Below are 19,447 nucleotides of genomic sequence, written 5' to 3' on the forward strand. Positions count from 1 at the left end.
ACACTGAGCCCAACCCTTAACTACATCAGGTGGGAAGGGGTAACGTGTGTCATTAAGGCGCTTAGTAAAGCGCTTGTCCGGATATGCTCTGTGCTTCCGGACAGCATCCCTGAAGTTAGAGTGATCGAAAAAAGCACTCCTTGTACGTTTGGGAAACCTAAACTGGTGTTTCTCCTGTTGTGAAGCTGACTCCTCAACAGGTGGAGTTGGAGGAGGAAGTTCTAGCACCTGGTTAATGGACGCTATAAGGTCATTTACAATGGCGTCTCCTTCAGGTGTATCAAGATTGAGAGCACCGTCCGGATCAGAGCCCTGAGCTGCAACGTCCGCCTCATCCTCCAGAGAGTCCTCATGCTGAGACCCTGAGCAGCGTGATGAAGTGGATGAAGGTCCCCAGCGAGCCCGCTTAGACGGTCTGTGACTACAGTCCGAGTCGGAGTCCTCCCCGTGGGACCTATGTGTCACCTCAGGAGCAGTTTGCTGCTCTAACCGAGGGGGGCCTGGGGTCAATGATTCAACAGTGCCCGGGGCCTGTGTTACCGGTCTGGACTGCAAAGCTTCAAGTATCTTAGCAGACCATTTGTCCATAGACTGAGCCATGGATTGTGAAAGGGAGTCAGAAAGTTTCTCAGCCAACACTGCAAACTCTGTCCCTGCCACCTGGACAGTAACAGCCGGTGGTTCTACCTGAACCGAGGGTCCCACCAGTGCCTGAGGCTCCGGCTGAGTGAGTGTCACAGAGGCCGAGCATTGCACACAATGAGGGTAGGTGGAACCTGCAGGTAACATAGCCGCACAAGAGGTACAAGTTGCAAAATAAGCCTGTGCCTTGGCACCCTTGCTTTTTGCAGATGACATGCTGTTATCTCCTCTTAGCAAACAGTGAGGGTATATAGCTAAGCAAATACTGCAGCCGAGCAGAGCAAATGTATACCCAATATGGATATATATATATATATATATACACTGCGGCACCCAGGGGGGCCAGCACCTGTAACAGGTGCGGCTTACCGACCGCGCTCAGCGGTTGTGTGTCCACCAGATTCCCTGCCTGGGCCTCCCAGAGTTATGGAGCTCTATCTGAAGTTCTCCGGCAGCAGCGATGATAATAATGGCTGCCAGCGTTCTGTGAGGAGGAGGGAGCCGTGGGCGTGCCTTAAAAAGTGCGGGAATCTGGTGCCCCACGGTGCTCAGTGAGGGGGGAGGAGGATACTAAGTATGCTCCAGCCCTCACCGCTGACGTTCAGTCTAGCGTCCCGCCCTTGCCCCTGACTGGCAGGCCCGGGGGCGGGAATATGCGGTACTAGGCCGCAAAAGCCGGGGACTCGAGTTATAAGCGCGGCCGGCAAACAGGCACGGTCGGCGCGGTAGTCCCGGCGGCCCCAAACACAGCGCAGCTGCTGCAGTGTCCGATCCCCAGGCGCTCTATGCGCCGTCCCCAAGGGGACACAGAGTACCTCAAAGAAGCAGGGCCTGTCCCTGATGACATCCAGTCTCCTGTCCGTCAGGTTCCCACAGGGGCTGCGGAGGGAGCCCGGTCCCAGTGCCTGGTGACCGGCTAGGATCCCACTTCTCCCAGAGCCCCTAAGGGATGGGGAAGGAAAACGGCATGTGGCTCCAGCCTTTGTACCCGCAATGGGTACCTCAACCTTAACAGCACCGCCGACCAAAGTGGGGTGAGAAGGGAGCATGCCGGGGGCCCTGGGGCCCTCTTGTCTTCCATCCGATAAAGTCAGCAGCTGCTGCTGACTAAAATGTGGAGCTTGCGTGAATGTGTGCCTCCTTCAACACAAAGCATAAAACTGATGGGCCCGTGATGCACGGGAGGGTGTATAGCAGAGGGGAGGGGTTACACTTTTTAAAGTGTAATTACTTTGTGTGGCCTCCGGAGGCAGAAGCTATACACAGCTATACACCCAATTGTCTGGGTCTCCCAATGGAGCGACAAAGAAATTGATGATTAGGGAGAGAAGAAAAAGAACTTGTAACTGGGGGATACATTCTCTCTGACTCAGGCGCCGATTACAGAAGACAGAGTGCCCTAAAAAAAAAAAAGATCCCGCCGAGCCTGAAAGTACTCCCGAGTGAGGGCATCTCATCATGCAGAGGAACCTGTTGGACCTGGAATGCAAAGTCTTAGTTTGCCCTTGGTTTGGCTTGAACAAAGGCTTCTTCAGAAGGAAAGGAGACTAATCACAACGGTTGGAGGGCCCTGTGGATAAGAATTGACGAAGGGGACGAAAATGCATGGAGTGTCTCTTGGTTGGAGGCCGCATGGGTTACAGCTGGGGAAGCAAGGTGCTCTTTCTGCTGGTAGGATCGGAGATAATCTGATCCAGCGTGGGTCTAAACAGACGTGAACCCTGAAAGGGAAGAGTGGACATACTTTTTTGAAGCCCCATCTGTGTTCCCGGCCTTAAGCCATAGAACTCTGTGAATGGTCATGATGTTGCTGGACGATATTGCAAAGCTGGCCAGTGTCGAGAAAAGTAGTAAGAAGATACTTCCCAGTGTGGGAGATCTGGTCTAGCAGGTCATCGTGGGGATGAGTGGGGGAGGGGTGCCTTAGAGGATTCCTAGCCGAAGGAACTTTAACCAGACAAAGATTTTGAGACCCAGGCGGAGGTGAAAACCAGGCAGAGAGGTGTAATGGTGGCCTCAAAGGCAGACTTTGAGAGGGATTCAATGGTCCTGGGTCCTTGAGAGAGGCACCATCCGGAAGCAGGACGATCATATTGGTGGCTAACAGACATACCAGAGGATCAACAACCGGGAACTCTGCCCAGACCTTGATCAGGTTGCGAGTAAAAGGACACAGGACATCTATTCATCTTCTTCACTAGAAACGCCTTTCCGGATGCCCCCATTCTTATGATAAAATGGCCTCCAACTTCTTAAGATTGGAAAGCACCCGAGGGGAACACTTTGCCTTTTTGAAGAATATAAATGGCTCAGCTGGCATCAAATCTTCCTTCTTGATACGGAGAGTCTGGTTGACTTCCGGGATCAGTCTGTACACCAAATTTTGAAGTTTAGTGGCCTTGTCGGAATCTAACTCTGTTTCTGGATCAGAACCCTCCACAGGCTGGGGATCTGGTGATGAAAAGTGTGAGACGGATGCTAAACTAGAGGATTTGGAAAAAGGAGACCCAAAAGAAGAACTGGAATATGTCCGCTTCATAGATCTTTTATGTGGTCTGCCTTGACAGGAAGCATTATTAGGTGAATAAGCCCAGCCCTCAGGGAGCAGCTGCTTGACAGGTTAGGCAGATGTTTTAAGACCTAAACCAAGATTTGGGACACGATGGTAAGGTCAGAAACTCACTCCAACAGAGCACTGGCCCACTCAGGAGGAGGGGGCGTGCTCATGTTCTGGGCAGCAGGGAAGAGTTGCATTGTGGAGGTACTGTAATTGAGGCAGAGCATTGATCTGAAAGCAGTTTTATAGTGAGAGGATTGCTAGAGAATCCTGTGTGCCGAAAGGACAGAACCTACCCATGATCCTGAAGCAATGGAAACAGTCTGATGGGTTCTTCAGTTGTGCAGAATGTGTGGTTGTGATCCCCTGGAAGCCAAACGAGAATGCAGGAGTTTATGGCGACGTCTGGTAAAGATGCACCAGAGCCAGAGAAGATTGCACCGGCAATGAGAAAACGGGGCAGGACCTGGGAACACAAGTGCAAGGAGCCCGTGCGGCTGTGATTGGCCGGCCGCAGAAAGCAAGGTGATTGGCCAATAGAAGAAAAAAAAAAAACAGGCTGGCGGGTGGATTTAAAAAAAATTAAAAAAAAGACGCACGAGTATAGCGTGCGCAGCAAAATGTTTTGAGACGTGACCAAGAGGATGTAGACCTTGAAGAAGCCAGGGCCTAACATTTGCAAGGACAGATCAGTGAGGCCACCAGGACAGGGAAGGCAGAAGGGTACCTTTTCAGATGCAGTCCCGATTCCTTCTTCACAAACTGGGAGATAGTTCCAAGGGTCTCGGGAGGTGGTCTCTAGGGATGGATCCCTCTTACCCCCAGAGGAGTCATGCTATAGTGGACGATTGATCGAGCTGGGGATGGATGGAGAGGAGCGTCCAGATATCCACCCCGGAGACACTCTTGAGGTGTTCGCTTTGGGTCAGTCTGTCGGTGTACCATGATGAGGAGAAGCTAACTTTTCTTATTGTCTAGTGTAAGCAGCATACACCCATGGTTTGCTGTGTCCCCCCGATGAAGGCTCGGAGAAAGATGTAATGGTGAGTACCCAAAATTCCCTTTTGAAACAAATGAAAAGAGTTCTATAATGACAATGCATATTAATATTATTATGATCAAGTACTTACTGCCATCTTTTAACCGGGTGTCAAGAGGAAATGAATGTAATAACTGCTGAGCCTAGGATGAGACAAATAGTTAATATATACCTGAACTATGTTTTAAATATACAAAAACAGTATAAAAAGTGGTTTTCATTTAAAGTGAACCTATCAATATAATCTAAAAGAATAAGGACACTAGTTTGACATCGTGATAGAGCCATATAAATTAAAGGACTGAAAGAGTTTTCAACTATGATGTTGATGACCTTTCCATTGGCTTTTGGAGGTGATCTGCAGCACCCTGGAGTGACCACTAGAGGGTGTGACGGAACATCAACATTCCACTCTGCCCCTTTTATAATCATCTGTTGCTGGCGCTACCGATAGAAAAAAACTGATCATTTGGTGTGCTGGGTGGCGGCCCATCACCAATCTGATATTGATGAGTTATCTTTGGAGTGGGTCACCAACATCATAGTACTAGCTTCTAAATGTCTAAACAATCATGTGATTTGAAGCTAAAGAACCATAAAATAAACATGGAAAGGCATTGTTTTTAGCACGCTCTCAACTGTTTTACTATTAGGGCACCCCCTTTAAGATTGTATTTTAAAGGAACATCTGATAGGTTCTTATTAAATAGGACCACATTTTGTATAAAAGAGCTTTACTTTGTCAGCTGCAGGACCTATAAAAAAAATATATATTTAGCTAAAGATCAAAACAGCATATCAAGCCAACAACATATCAAGCCAACAGCATAAAATTACTACAATCTAAAAGTAAATCAAGTGGGGCATATCTACTATTCAAGTGGAGTCAGAACTATGTTTTAGGGTATGTTTATAGGAGTGTATAACACAGATGAAAGTAAGGCACCCCTTCACACATCCGTGATAAAAACGTAGGATTTTCACGGTCCGTGGTGTGGGTATTCCGTGTGTGTGTGTTCAGCGTGTACTATCACTGTGCACTCCGTGTGCTGTGATAGCACACAGGACAGCAGGAACTTCTATACTCACCTGTCCCCAGCGCTGCAGGCTCCGGCGCTGCAGCTTCTGGGTCTGCGGTGCAGTGAATATGCATGAGTATTATCAGTGGGCTTAGAAACAAATGACAGCAGCACCGAAGACAGCAGAGCTGGAGACGGGACAAAAAAGAGAATTTTGTTTACTTACCGTAAATTCTTTTTCTTATAGTTCCGTATTGGGAGACCCAGACCTTGGGTGTTTAGCTTCTGCCTCTGGAGGACACACAAAGTACTACACTTAAAAGTGTAGCTCCTCCCTCTGAGCATATACACCCCCTGGTGAGCCAGTCCCAGCCAGTTTAGTGCAAAAGCTGAAGGAGAATAGCCACCCACAAGTAGAACAGAGCAAGAGCCGGAACAACCGGAGACTCTGTCCACAACAACAGCCGGTGATAACACGCGGAACAAGAAATTTCCAACAGGCAACAGGGAGGGTGCTGGGTCTCCCAATACGGAACTATAAGAAAAAGAATTTACGGTAAGTAAACAAAATTCTCTTTTTCTTTATCGTTCCTTTGTGAGACCCAGACCTTGGGACGTTCCAAAGCAGTCCCTGGGTGGGAATAAACAGAAAAACTAAGAAGTAGGCAGAACCTAACTTCACAAATGGGCGACCGCCGCCTGAAGGATGCGTCTGCCCAAGCTCGCATCTGCCGAAGCATGAGCATGCACTTGGTAGTGCTTCGAGAAGGTATGCAGGCTAGCCCAAGTGGCAGCCTGACAGACTTGTTGAGCCATAGCCTGGTGCCTAAAAGCCCAAGAGGCACCGACAGCTCTGGTCGAGTGTGCCTTGATCCCCGGCGGGGGAGGCACCTGAGTACTCTGGTAGGCGTCCGAAATGGTCGATCTAATCCAACGGGCTAAGGTCGGCTTAGAAGCAGGGAGGCCCTTGCGCCGACCTGTGGTTAGCACAAAAAGAGAGGTGCACCGCCTAAGCGCAGCGGTGCGAGACACACAGATCCGGAGAGCACGCACCAGATCTAGAGTATGCAGCGCTTTCTCAAAGCGATGAACAGGAGCCGGACAGAAGGAAGGTAGGGTAATGTCCTGGTTAAGGTGGAAAGGAGAGACCACCTTAGGAAGAAAGTCCGGAGTCGGACGGAGAACCACCTTGTCTTGATGAAAGACTAAAAAAGGTGACTCCGAAGAGAGCGCAGCCAAATCAGAGACTCTCCTGAGAGAAATTATGGCAACCAGAAAGGCCACTTTCTGAGAAAGACGATACAAAGAAACCTCCCTAAGAGGCTCAAAAGGGGGTTTCTGCAATACCGTGAGGACCAAGTTAAGGTCCCAGGGATCCAAGGGCCGCCGACACGGCGGAATGATGTGAGACGCGCCTTGCATGAAGGTGCGGACCTGAGCCAGCCGAGCGAGACGCCGCTGGAACAGAACTGACAGAGCTGAGACTTGTCCCTTGAGAGAGTTGAGGGACAGTCCTAGCTGCAGACCGGACTGTAGAAAAGACAGAAGGGTCGGCAAAGAGAATGGCCAAGGAGGATGGCCGGTAGAGCGACACCAGGACAGGAAAATTTTCCAAGTCCTGTGATAGATCTTAGCGGAGGAAGCCTTACGGGCCCGAGTCATAGTGGAGATGACTTCAGGAGGAATACCAGAAGCCGTCAAAATCCAGGACTCAAGAGCCACGCCGTCAATTTGAGAGCCGCAGAATTCGGGCGGAAAAACGGACCTTGCGAGAGTAGGTCTGGACGGTCCGGGAGATGCCACTGCATCTCTGCGGACAGGTGGAGCAGGTCCGGATACCAAGCTCGCCTGGGCTAGTCCGGTGCAATGAGGATGACTCGACGGCCCTCCATTCTGATCTTGCGCAGGACTCTGGGCAAGAGAGCTAGAGGGGGAAACACGCAAGACAGACGAAACTGGGACCAGTCTTGAACCAGAGCGTCCGCGGCGAAGGCCTGAGGATCGTGGGAGCAAGCCACGTAAACAGGAACTTTGTTGTTGTGACGGGATGCCATTAGGTCCACGTCCGGAGTGCCCCGTTTGCGGCAGATTGACTGAAACACTGCCGGGTGCAGGGACCACTCGCCACCGTCCACGCTTTGACGGCTGAGATAATCTGCCTCCCAGTTTTCCACGCCTGGGATGTGGACTGCGGATATGGTGGACTTGGAGTCCTCCGCCCATTGGAGGATGCGTTGTACCTCCATCATTGCCAGGCGGCTGCGTGTCCCGCCTTGGTGATTGATGTAGGCAACCGCTGTCGCATTGTCTGACTGGACTCGAATGTGCCTGCCCGCCAACAGGTGGTGAAAAGCTAGGAGAGCTAGAAGCACAGCTCTGGTTTCCAGCACATTGATTGAAAGGGCTGACTCGGACGGAGTCCAAGTGCCCTGCGCTCTGTGGTGGAGACATACCGCTCCCCAGCCGGATAGACTGGCATCCGTGGTGAGAATCACCCAGGACGGGGCCAGGAAGGAGCGCCCTTGGGACAGGGAGAGGGGCCGAAGCCACCACTGAAGGGAGCTCCTGGTCCGTGGCGACAGAGCCACTAACTTGTGTAAGGAGGAAGGCCGCTTATCCCAACAGCGGAGAATGTCCAGCTGCAGGGGGCGCAGATGGAACTGGGCAAAGGGAACAGCCTCCATGGACGCCACCATTTGACCCAGCACCTGCATCAGACGCCTGAGAGTATAACGGCGGGGCCTCAGAAGAGAGCGCACCCGCCAGCTGGAGTGACAGCTGTTTGTTTAAGGGCAACTTCACTAGAGCCGGCAAAGTCTCGAACTGCATCCCTAGGTACGTGAGACTCTGGGTCGGAGTCAGAGTGGATTTGGGAAGATTGACAAGCCACCCGAATTGGGCTAGAGTGGCGAGAGTGAGCGAGACACTCCGCTGACAGTCTGCGCTGGATGAAGCCTTGACTAGAAGGTCGTCCAGGTAAGGAATCACTGCCAACCCCTGGAGGTGCAGAACCGCAATCACTGCTGCCATGACCTTGGTGAGTACCCGAGGGGCCACGGCTAACCCGAAGGGGAGAGCCACGAATTGGAAATGATCTTCTCCTATTGCAAAACGTAGCCAACGCTGGTGTGAAACTGCAATTGCTGAAGCTTGAGAAGTTAAGGCAACAATCTCGGGCATAGATTCCCTGGTGAGGGAATGCATCTCCTCTAGAGAAGCAGAGATGGCTTTGAGAGCCCACACTGCTGCAAAAGTCGGGGAAAACGCGGCCCCCGCCGCTTCATACACAGATTTGGCCAGAAGGTCAATCTGACGGTCAGTGGAATCCTTAAGGGAGGTGCCATCAGCCACCGACACAACGGTCCGGGCTGAGAGCCTAGACACCGGAGGGTCTGCCTTTGGGGAATGAGCCCACTCCTTGACCACCTCAGGTGGAAAGGGAAAACGGTCATCAGAACCACGCTTTGGGAAGCGTTTGTCAGGACAGGCCCTGGGTTTGGTCTCAGCGGCCTGAAAACTGGAGTGGTTAAAGAACACACTCTTTACTCTCTTAGGCGAGGTAAACTGGTGCTTTTCTGCCAGAGACGGTTGCTCCTCTGATACTGGCGGATTGAGATCCAGTACAGAATTAAATGGAAGCAATCAAGTCACTAAGATCTGAGTCACCCTCGGAAAGATCACTGGGGTACATGGAGTTAGCCTCCGAGCCCCCTGTAAAGGCATCCTGCGAGTCAGCTCTTGAATCAGAGCCACGGGATGAGGAAAAAGAGGAAACCCTGCGTCACCTCTTAGGAGGACGGGGTTTGGGCCCTGATGATGAATCCTCTGTGAGCTCCGGTGGACGGAGGTCAGATGATAGAGATCCTAAGGGACCCTTAGCAGTAGAGGCACCCTGTGAAGGGGGCTGATGCATATTCAACAAAGTCCTGGACAGAAGTCCCATGGACTCAGCAAAAGACTGGGAGATAGACCTAGAAAAAGATTCTACCCAAGCCGGGGGTTCAGCCACAGGTGCAGGAGCAGCCTGAGAGACCACTGGGGGTGAGACTCCAGGCTGTGGCACCGCCAAGTTAGAGCAGACATCACAATGTGGATAGGTGCTCGGGGTTCAGGCAGCAGGAGCTTACATGCAGCGCATACAGTATAAAGCTTTGGAGCCTTACTCCTCGTGTGAGACATGCTGCTGGAGTGGGGACAGCTTCTACAAGAGAATGAACCCCAGAGAGTATATACAGAGGTCCACAACCAGAGACCGGTTGTGGCTTACCAGACCGCTGGCAGCGGTGTTGTGTGCCCTCCAGATCCCGAAGCCCGGACCCTCAATGCACAGCACCTCAGCAGGAATGCAGAGTGCAGGCCAGTGCAGAGTGAACCCTGTCTGAAAAAATGGCCGCCGGAGCGAAGAGAGGGGGTGGGACTTGGGGCGTTCCTGTAGGAGAGCGGGATCTGGAGGGCCATAGAGACCTACAGGGGAGGAGACACGCACAGCAGTGGGGAGTGTCCCTCCCCTGTGCAGGACGGCCGCCGGGAGGAGCCGAGCCTGTCCCTCTGCAAGAGTGACATGCGAGGGCAGTGAACAGAAACTAGGCCTCCGGCAAAGCCGGGGCCTAAATTTGAGCGGCAAGGCCGACGCGCAGGCACAATCGGCGCGGTTCTCGGGCGACAGCTAGAGAACCCGCCGGAAATGCCAAGATAAATACAGTATAACAGAGAGTAGTAGATTAAGGGTTTCCAAGCCGCGCCAATGACTAGCCGATCATAGAATAGTAGATTAATGTTGCTTTTATTCCATACACAGGTCAACGCGTTTCGGAAGACACAGCTTCCTTCTTCAGGACAGACTGGCAAGAAAACATCAAATCTGCTGTACAGGGAATCCTTACAGCACTATATACCCCACTGATGACGACATTAGAAAAGAAGGGAATTTTGTTTACTTACCGTAAATTCCTTTTCTTCTAGCTCCTATTGGGAGACCCAGACAATTGGGTGTATAGCTTCTGCCTCTGGAGGCCACACAAAGTAATTACACTTTAAAAAGTGTAACCCCTCCCCTCTGCTATACACCCTCCCGTGCATCACGGGCCCCTCAGTTTTGGTGCCAAAGCAGGAAGGAGGAAACTTATAAATTGGTCTAAGGTAAATTCAATCCGAAGGATGTTCGGAGAACTAAACCATTAACCAAAGAACAATTGAACATGAACAACATGTGTACACAAAAGAACAACAGCCCGAAGGGAACAGGGGCGGGTGCTGGGTCTCCCAATAGGAGCTAGAAGAAAAGGAATTTACGGTAAGTAAACAAAATTCCCTTCTTCTTTGTCGCTCCATTGGGAGACCCAGACAATTGGGATGTCCAAAAGCAATCCTTGGGTGGGTAACAGAATACCTCGATAAAAAGAGCCGGAAACCGGCCCCCTCTTACAGGTGGGCAATTGCCGCCTGAAGGACTTGCCTACCTAGGCTAGCCTCTGCCGAAGCATAGGCATGCACTTGATAGTGTTTAGTGAAGGTGTGCAGACTCGACCAGGTAGCCGCCTGACACACCTGCTGAGCCGTAGCCTGGTGCCGCAGAGCCCAGGACGCGCCTACGGCCCTGGTAGAATGGGCTTTAAGCCCTGAAGGAATCTGAAGCCCCGATGAACGGTAGGCTTCAAGAATCGGTTCCTTGATCCACCTAGCCAAGGTTGACTTGGAAGCCTGAGACCCCTTACGCTGGCCAGCGACAAGGACAAAGAGCGCATCCGAACGGCGCAGGGGCGCCGTGCGAGAAATGTAGATTCTGAGTGCTCTCACGAGGTCTAACAAGTGCAAATCCTTTTCACATTGGTGAACTGGATGAGCGCAAAAAGAAGGCAAGGAGATATCCTGATTGAGATGAAAAGAGGATACCACCTTGGGGAGAAATTCCGGGACCGGACGCAGGACCACCTTATCCTGGTGAAAGACCAGGAAGGGGACTTTGCATGACAGCGCTGCTAGCTCAGACACTCTCCTAAGTGAAGTGACTGCCACTAGGAAGGCCACTTTCTGTGAAAGGCGAGATAGAGAGATCTCCCGCATCGGCTCGAAAGGTGGCTTCTGGAGAGCCGTCAGCACCTTGTTAAGATCCCAGGGTTCTAGCGGACGCTTGTAAGGTGGGACTATGTGGCAAACTCCCTGCAGGAACGTGCGGACCTGCGAGAGTCTGGCTAGACGCTTTTGAAAAAACACTGAAAGCGCCGACACTTGTCCCTTGAGAGAGGCAAGAGACAAACCCTTGTCCAATCCTGATTGAAGAAAGGAAAGAAAAGTGGGCAATGCAAACGGCCAGGGAGCAAAACCCCTATCCGAGCACTAGGCTAAGAAGATCTTCCAAGTCCTGTGGTAGATCTTTACGGACGTTGATTTCCTGGCCTGTCTCATGGTGGCAATGACATCTTGAGATAAACCTGATGAGGCTAGGAGCCAAGACTCAATGGCCACACAGTCAGGTTGAGGGCCGCAGAATTCAGATGGAAAAATGGCCCTTGAGACAGCAAGTCTGGTCGGTCTGGGAGTGCCCACGGTTGCCCCACCGTGAGGTGCCACAGATCCGGGTACCACGACCTCCTCGGCCAGTCTGGAGCGACGAGGATGGCGCGCCTGCAGTCGGACCTGATCTTGCGTAACACTCTGGGCAGAAGTGCCAGAGGGGGAAATACATAGGGTAGTCGAAACTGCGACCAGTCCTGAACTAACGCATCTGCCGCCAGCGCCCTGTGATCCTGAGACCGTGCCATGAATGCCGGGACTTTGTTGTTGTGCCGAGACGCCATTAGATCGACGTCCGACGTTCCCCAGCGGCAACAGATCTCCCGAAACACGTCCGGGTGAAGAGACCATTCCCCTGCGTCCATGCCCTGGCGACTGAGAAAGTCTGCTTCCCAGTTTTCTACGCCCGGGATGTGAACTGCGGAGATGGTTGAGGCTGTGGCTTCCGCCCACAGCAGAATCCGCCGAACTTCTTGGAAGGCTTGACGACTGCGTGTGCCGCCCTGGTGGTTGATGTATGCAACCGCCGTGGCGTTGTCCGACTGTATTCGGATCTGCCTGCCCTCCAGCCACCGCTGGAACGCTTTTAGGGCTAGATACACTGCCCTTATTTCCAGAACGTTGATCTGCAGAGTCCTCTCTGTCGGAGTCCAGGTTCCCTGAGCCCTGTGGTGGAGGAAGACCGCTCCCCACCCGGACAGGCTCGCGTCTGTCGTGACCACAGCCCAGGATGGGGGCAGGAAGGATTTTCCCTTCGACAAAGAAGTGGGAAGAAGCCACCACTGAAGGGAGGTTTTGGCTGCTCTTGACAGGGAAACGTTCCTGTCGAGGGACGTCGACCTCTTGTCCCATTTGCGGAGAATGTCCCACTGAAGTGGACGCAGATGAAACTGCGCAAAGGGAACTGCTTCCATTGCTGCCACCATCTTCCCTAGGAAGTGCATAAGGCGTCTCAAAGAGTGTGACTGACCCCGAAGAAGAGATTGGACCCCTGTCTGTAGTGAACGCTGTTTGTCCAGCGGAAGCTTCACTATCGCTGACAGGGTATGAAACTCCATCCCGAGGTAAGTCAGGGATTGGGTCGGTGTCAATTTTGACTTTGGGAAATTGATGATCCACCCGAACCTCTGGAGAGTCTCCAGGGCAATGGTCAGGCTGTGCTGGCAAGCCACCCAGGAGGGTGCCTTGACTAGGAGATCGTCTAAGTAAGGGATCACCGAGTGGCCCTGAGAGTGTAGGACCGCCACCACTGTTGCCATGATCTTGGTGAAGACCCGTGGGGCTGTCGCCAAGCCGAATGGCAGTGCCACGAACTGAAGGTGTTCGTCCCCAATGGCGAAACGCAAGAAACGTTGATGTTCGGGTGCGATCGGCACATGGAGATAAGCATCCTTGATGTCTATCGATGCTAGGAAGTCTCCTTGTGACATTGAGGCGATGACCGAGCGGAGAGATTCCATCCGAAACCTTCTGGTGCTGACATGCTTGTTGAGCAGTTTGAGGTCTAGAACGGGACGGAAAGATCAGTCCTTTTTTGGCACCAGGAACAAGTTGGAGTAGAAGCCGTGACCATGTTCCTGAGGGGGAACGGGAATCACCACTCCTTCTGCCTTCAGCGCATTCACCGCCTGAAAGAGTGCAGCGGCTCGCTCTGGGGGCGGAGATGTTGTGAAGAAACGAGTTGGAGGACGAGAGCTGAACTCTATCCTGTAACCGTGAGACAGAATGTCTCACCCATCGGTCTTGGACATGTGGCCACCAGGCGTCGCAAAAGCGGGAGAGCCTGCCACCGACCGAGGATGCGGTTTGGGGAGGCCGAGAGTCATGAAGAGGCCGCCTTGGTGGCGGTGCCTCCGGCGGTCTTTTTAGGCCGTGCCTTAGACCGCCATGCAGAAGGGTTTCTCTGGCCCTTCTCCGACCTGTTTGACGTGGAGGAACGTGACTTGGCCGAGGGCCGAAAGGACTGAAACCTCGATTGAAACTTCCGCTGTTGAGGTTTGTTTTGTTTAGACTGGGGTAAGGACGAGTCCTTTCCCTTGGATTGTTTAATAATTTCGTCCAATTGCTCGCCAAACAAACGGTCGCCAGAAAATGGCAAACCGGTTAAGAATTTCTTGGAGGCAGAGTCTGCCTTCCATTCACGTAGCCACATGGCTCTGCGGACTGCCACCGAATTGGCGGATGCTACCGTTGAACGGCTTACAGAGTCCAGGACGGCGTTCATGGCGTAGGACGAAAAAGCCGACGCCTGAGAGGTCAGAGACACAACCTGCCGAGTAGTGGTGCGTGTGACCGCCGTAATCTCAGACAGACAAGCCGAGATAGCTTGGAGCGCCCACACTGCCGCAAATGCCGGAGCAAAAGATGCTCCTATGGCTTCATAGATGGATTTCATCATGAGCTCTATTTGCCTGTCAGTGGCATCCTTGAGCGATGAGCCATCTGCCACTGAAACCACAGATCTGGCCGCCAGCCTAGAGACTGGAGGATCCACTTTTGGACACTGAGCCCAACCCTTCACTACTTCCAGGGGGAAGGGATAACGTGTGTCATTAAGGCGCTTAGTAAAACGCTTGTCCGGGTATGCTCTGTGCTTCTGTACAGCATCCCTGAAATTAGAGTGATCGACAAAGGCACTCCGTGTACGTTTGGGAAACCGAAACTGGTGTTTCTCCTGCTGTGAAGCCGCCTCCTCTACAGTTGGAGTTGGAGGAGAAATTTCTAGCACCTGGTTGATGGACTCTATAAGGTCATTTACTATGGCGTCCCCTTCAGGTGTATCTAGATTGAGAGCACCGTCAGGGTCTGAGCCCTGAGCTGCGCTTTCCTCCTCATCCTCTAGAGAGTCCTCATGCTGAGACCCTGAGCAGCGTGATGAGATGGAGGAAGGTCCCCAGCGAGCCCGCTTCACCGGTCTGGGACTGCGGTCCGAGTCGGAGTCCTCACCGTGGGACCTATGTGTCACCTCAGGAGCAGATTGCTGCGCCAACTGAGGGGGACCTGGGGATGAATAACGCACAGTGCCCTGCATCTGTGTTGTTGGTCTGGACTGCAAGGCTTCTAGTATCTTAGCAGACCATTTGTCCATAGACTGAGCCATGGACTATGAAAGCGACTCAGACAGTTTGTCAGCCAAAACTGCAAACTCTGTCCCTGTCACCTGGACAGTGGGAACCGGTGTCTCTACCTGAGCCGGGGGTCCCACCAGTGCGTGAGGCTCCGGCTGAGTGAGTGTCACAGGGGCCGAGCATTGCACACAATGAGGGTAGGTGGAACCTGCAGGTAGCATAGCCGCACATGAGGTACAGGTTGCAAAAAAAGCCTGTGCCCTGGTACCCTTGCTCTTTGCAGACGACATGTTGTTGTCCTCCAAGAGATCAGTAAGGGATCACCGTGAACACTGAGGGATATATATAGCCCCAAGTTACAGTACAGCCGAAACAGCCAATGTATATACAAAGGATATATATATATACAGTTCGGCACTCTGGGGAGTCCAGCACCGGCAGACCGGTGTGGCTTACCAACCGCTTGTGTGGCCACCAGATTCCCTGCCCCGGGTCTCCCTCAGCTGCAGCCAGAAGTTCTCCACCGCAGACTGTGCTGAAAAAACGGCTGACAGCGTTCTCTGAGGAGGAGGGAGGCGTGGGCGTAGTCACAAAAGTGCGGGAATCTGGTGCCCCAGCGTGAGTAGTGAGGGGGGCGGAGGACAGCTCAGTGTACTCCAGCCCTCACTGTCGGCGTCATACCGACCGTCCCGCCCTTTTCCCTAACTGGCAGGCCTGGGGGCGGGAGAATCCAATACTAGGCCGCAAAAGCCGGGGACTAAAGTTAAAACCGCGGCCGGCCGGCAGTGCACGGTCGGCGCGGTAGTCCCGGACCCATATCCCCGCCGCAGTTGCTGCAGCGTCCGGGCCCAAGGTGCTTTATGCGCCGTCCCAACGGGGACACAGAGTACCTGTGGATGCAGGGCCATGTCCCTGACGATACTCCGTCTCCTGTCCGGCAGATTCCCCCAGGGGCTGCGGAGGGAGACCGGTCCCAGTGTCTGGATGACCGGATAGGATCCCACTTCCCCAGAGCCCCTAAGGGATGGGGAAGGAAAACGGCATGTGGCTCCAGCCTGTGTACCCGCAATGGGTACCTCAACCTTAACAACACCGCCGACCTGAGTGGGGTGAGAAGGGAGCATGCCGGGGGCCCCATAGGGGCCCTCTTTTCTTCCATCCGATAAAGTCAGCAGCTGCTGCTGACTAAAACGTGGAGCTTGCGTGAATGTGTGCCTCCTTCAACACAAAGCAAAAAACTGAGGGGCCCGTGATGCACGGGAGGGTGTATAGCAGAGGGGAGGGGTTACACTTTTTAAAGTGTAATTACTTTGTGTGGCCTCCAGAGGCAGAAGCTATACACCCAATTGTCTGGGTCTCCCAATGGAGCGACAAAGAAATATAATGACGTAGTATGTTGTATTCACCAAGTTTCAAGGATAAATCACTTATAACCATTTTTCTCTATCCCAAGGTATGGAAGGTGAACTTAAAAAATGAAAAATAAAAATCGTGCAATTTGTGTGTGAAAAAAGCCTCTTTTTTTTATTGTATATGTCAAGAAAAAAAAAAAAAAAATTATATATATATATATATATATATATATATATATATATATATATATGGTGAATGTGTGTGAGGTGTCCCAACCTTGCCTAGAACACCATATACAGTTAGGTCCAGAAATATTTGGACAGTGACAATTTTCGCGAGTTGGGCTCTGCATGCCACCACATTGGATTTGAAATTAAACCTCTACAACAGAATTCAAGTGCAGGTTGTAATGTTTAATTTGAAGGTTTGAACAAAAATATCTGATAGAAATTGTAGGAATTGTACACATTTCTTTACAAACACTCCACATTTTAGGAGGTCAAAAGTAATTGGACAAATAAACCAAACCCAAAAAAAAATTTTTTATTTTCAATATTTTGTTGCGAATCCTTTGGAGGCAATCACTGCCTTAAGTCTGGAACCCATGGACATCACCAAACGCTGGGTTTCCTCCTTCTTAATGCTTTGCCAGGCCTTTAGAGCCGCAGCCTTCAGGTCTTGCTTGTTTGTGGGTCTTTCCGTCTTAAGTCTGGATTTGAGCAAGTGAAATGCATGCTCAATTGGGTTAAGATCTGGTGATTGACTTGGCCATTGCAGAATGTTCCACTTTTTTGCACTCATGAACTCCTGGGTAGCTTTGGCTGCATGCTTGGGGTCATTGTCCATCTGTACTATGAAGCGCCGTCCGATCAACTTTGCGGCATTTGGCTGAATCTGGGCTGAAAGTATATCCCGGTACACTTCAGAATTCATCCGGCTACTCTTGTCTGCTGTTATGTCATCAATAAACACAAGTGACCCAGTGCCATTGAAAGCCATGCATGCCCATGCCATCACGTTGCCTCCACCATGTTTTACAGAGGATGTGGTGTGCCTTGGATCATGTGCCGTTCCCTTTCTTCTCCAAACTTTTTTCTTCCCATCATTCTGGTACAGGTTGATCTTGGTCTCATCTGTCCATAGAATACTTTTCCAGAACTGAGCTGGCTTCATGAGGTGTTTTTCAGCAAATTTAACTCTGGCCTGTCTATTTTTGGAATTGATGAATGGTTTGCATCTAGATGTGAACCCTTTGTATTTACTTTCATGGAGTCTTCTCTTTACTGTTGATTTAGAGACAGATACACCTACTTCACTGAGAGTGTTCTGGACTTCAGTTGATGTTGTGAACGGGTTCTTCTTCACCAAAGAAAGTATGCGGCGATCATCCACCACTGTTGTCATCCGTGGACGCCCAGGCCTTTTTGAGTTCCCAAGCTCACCAGTCAATTCCTTTTTTCTCAGAATGTACCCGACTGTTGATTTTGCTACTCCAAGCATGTCTGCTATCTCTCTGATGGATTTTTTCTTTTTTTTCAGCCTCAGGATGTTCTGCTTCACCTCAATTGAGAGTTCCTTAGACCGCATGTTGTCTGGTCACAGCAACAGCTTCCAAATGCAAAACCACACACCTGTAATCAACCCCAGACCTTTTAACTACTTCATTGATTACAGGTTAACGAGGGAGACGCCTTCAGAGTTAATTGCAGCCCTTAGAGTCCCTTGTCCAATTACTTTTGGTCCCTTGAAAAAGAGGAGGCTATGCATTACAGAGCTATGATTCCTAAACCCTTTCTCCGATTTGGATGTGAAAACTCTCATATTGCAGCTGGGAGTGTGCACTTTCAGCCCATATTATATATATAATTGTATTTCTGAACATGTTTTTGTAAACAGCTAAAATAACAAAACTTGTGTCACTGTCCAAATATTTCTGGACCTAACTGTAGTCCCATGACATTAGATCAAGGTTGTCGAGTAATTCTCCCATATGCGGCAGGAGCCACAGAAGGGTTGTTATCGATTGTGTAAGAATTCAGAAGGATCTATGCAAGTGAACATCGTGAAATGAATCAGAGAGAAAAGGAACGTTGGATCAAAAGATTAATGATCCGTCCCAGGAAGGATGAAAAGAGCACCAAGAAAAGGAAAAAAATGTGTGTTGTATCATATCCCAAAAATGACATTATTCGGAAAGATTTTCCCTAAGGGAAACCAGAACCACACCGTGAATGAGATTTACACAAAGGTGCAATGTATATGTATATGAACCCTGTGTCTTCCGAAACGCGTTGACCTGTGTATGGAATAAAAGCAACATTAATCTACTATTCTATGATCGGCTAGTCATTGGCGCGGCTTGGAAACCCTTAATCTACTACTCTCTGTTATCTGCCAATCGAGGGACCGCTGCCGTGGCTTGGAGTTATCTACATACATGCTGTTATAGGAGTTGTGACTTCCACAACCCCTATAGGTCAGTAGTACCATATCTCTTTCTCCCCCATTGCTACCGGGGTAAGACCCTATTGCACTTCTCTTTTCCACAGTTTATCTTCTGTTTCCGTTTGGGACCAAGATAAATACAGTAAGCACACTCTCCCCATACAATAAAGCACAGGGACCCCCAACATATAAACGTCTCAGGTACTTAGCTGCTGAGACGCAGGGCCAGGTCCCTGGGGATGAGTGCTCCGGTCCAGCAGGATCCTAAAGGGCTGCGGATGGAGACCGGTCTCCTGCCAGGCATGGAGACCGCGCTGGCTCCCACGTCAAGCCAGAGCCCAGGAGGGATGGTGAAGGAGCACGGCATGTAAGGCTCCATCCTTGGAATCAACCTTACAACACCACCGACACAGTGGGGTGAGAAGGGACATGCCGCGGGTCCAGACGTGCACCCGCACTTCTTCAATCTCATTCCAAAAAGGAAAAAATCATATGAGAATGCATGTGTGGATGTATGCCTCCTGAACACAAAATGATAAACTGGCTGGGACTGGCTCACCGGCGGGTGTATAAGCTCAGAGGGAGGAGCTACACTTTTAGGTGTAGTACTTTGTGTGTCCTCCGGAGGCAGAAGCTAAACACCCAAGGTCTGGGTCTCCCAAAGGAACGATAAAGAAAGAATCATTTTATTTCAAAGACACATGTTTTTTCTGGTACGTGTCACACAGATCATATCAGTGTGCGGTCCGTGTGACACCTGTGCTGCTGGAGAAAAATGGACATATTGCCGTTTGGAGCACACAGACACGCG

The 19,447-nt window shown here is 51.1% G+C and overlaps 1 protein-coding gene across 1 annotated transcript in view; it reads right to left on the reverse strand.

The window, feature by feature from the left end:
• Positions 1 to 19,447, reverse strand: part of UBA6 (ubiquitin like modifier activating enzyme 6) — a 253,385-nt gene that overhangs the window by 80,922 nt on the left and 153,016 nt on the right. The window contains exon 23 of the mRNA XM_075341882.1: positions 4,330 to 4,381. Coding sequence (XP_075197997.1) covers positions 4,330 to 4,381 — 52 coding nt within the window. The remainder of the gene's footprint in view (positions 1 to 4,329; positions 4,382 to 19,447) is intronic.

The sequence above is a fragment of the Anomaloglossus baeobatrachus genome, chromosome 1, assembly GCF_048569485.1.
Source record: "Anomaloglossus baeobatrachus isolate aAnoBae1 chromosome 1, aAnoBae1.hap1, whole genome shotgun sequence".
Classification (NCBI taxonomy): domain Eukaryota; kingdom Metazoa; phylum Chordata; class Amphibia; order Anura; family Aromobatidae; genus Anomaloglossus; species Anomaloglossus baeobatrachus.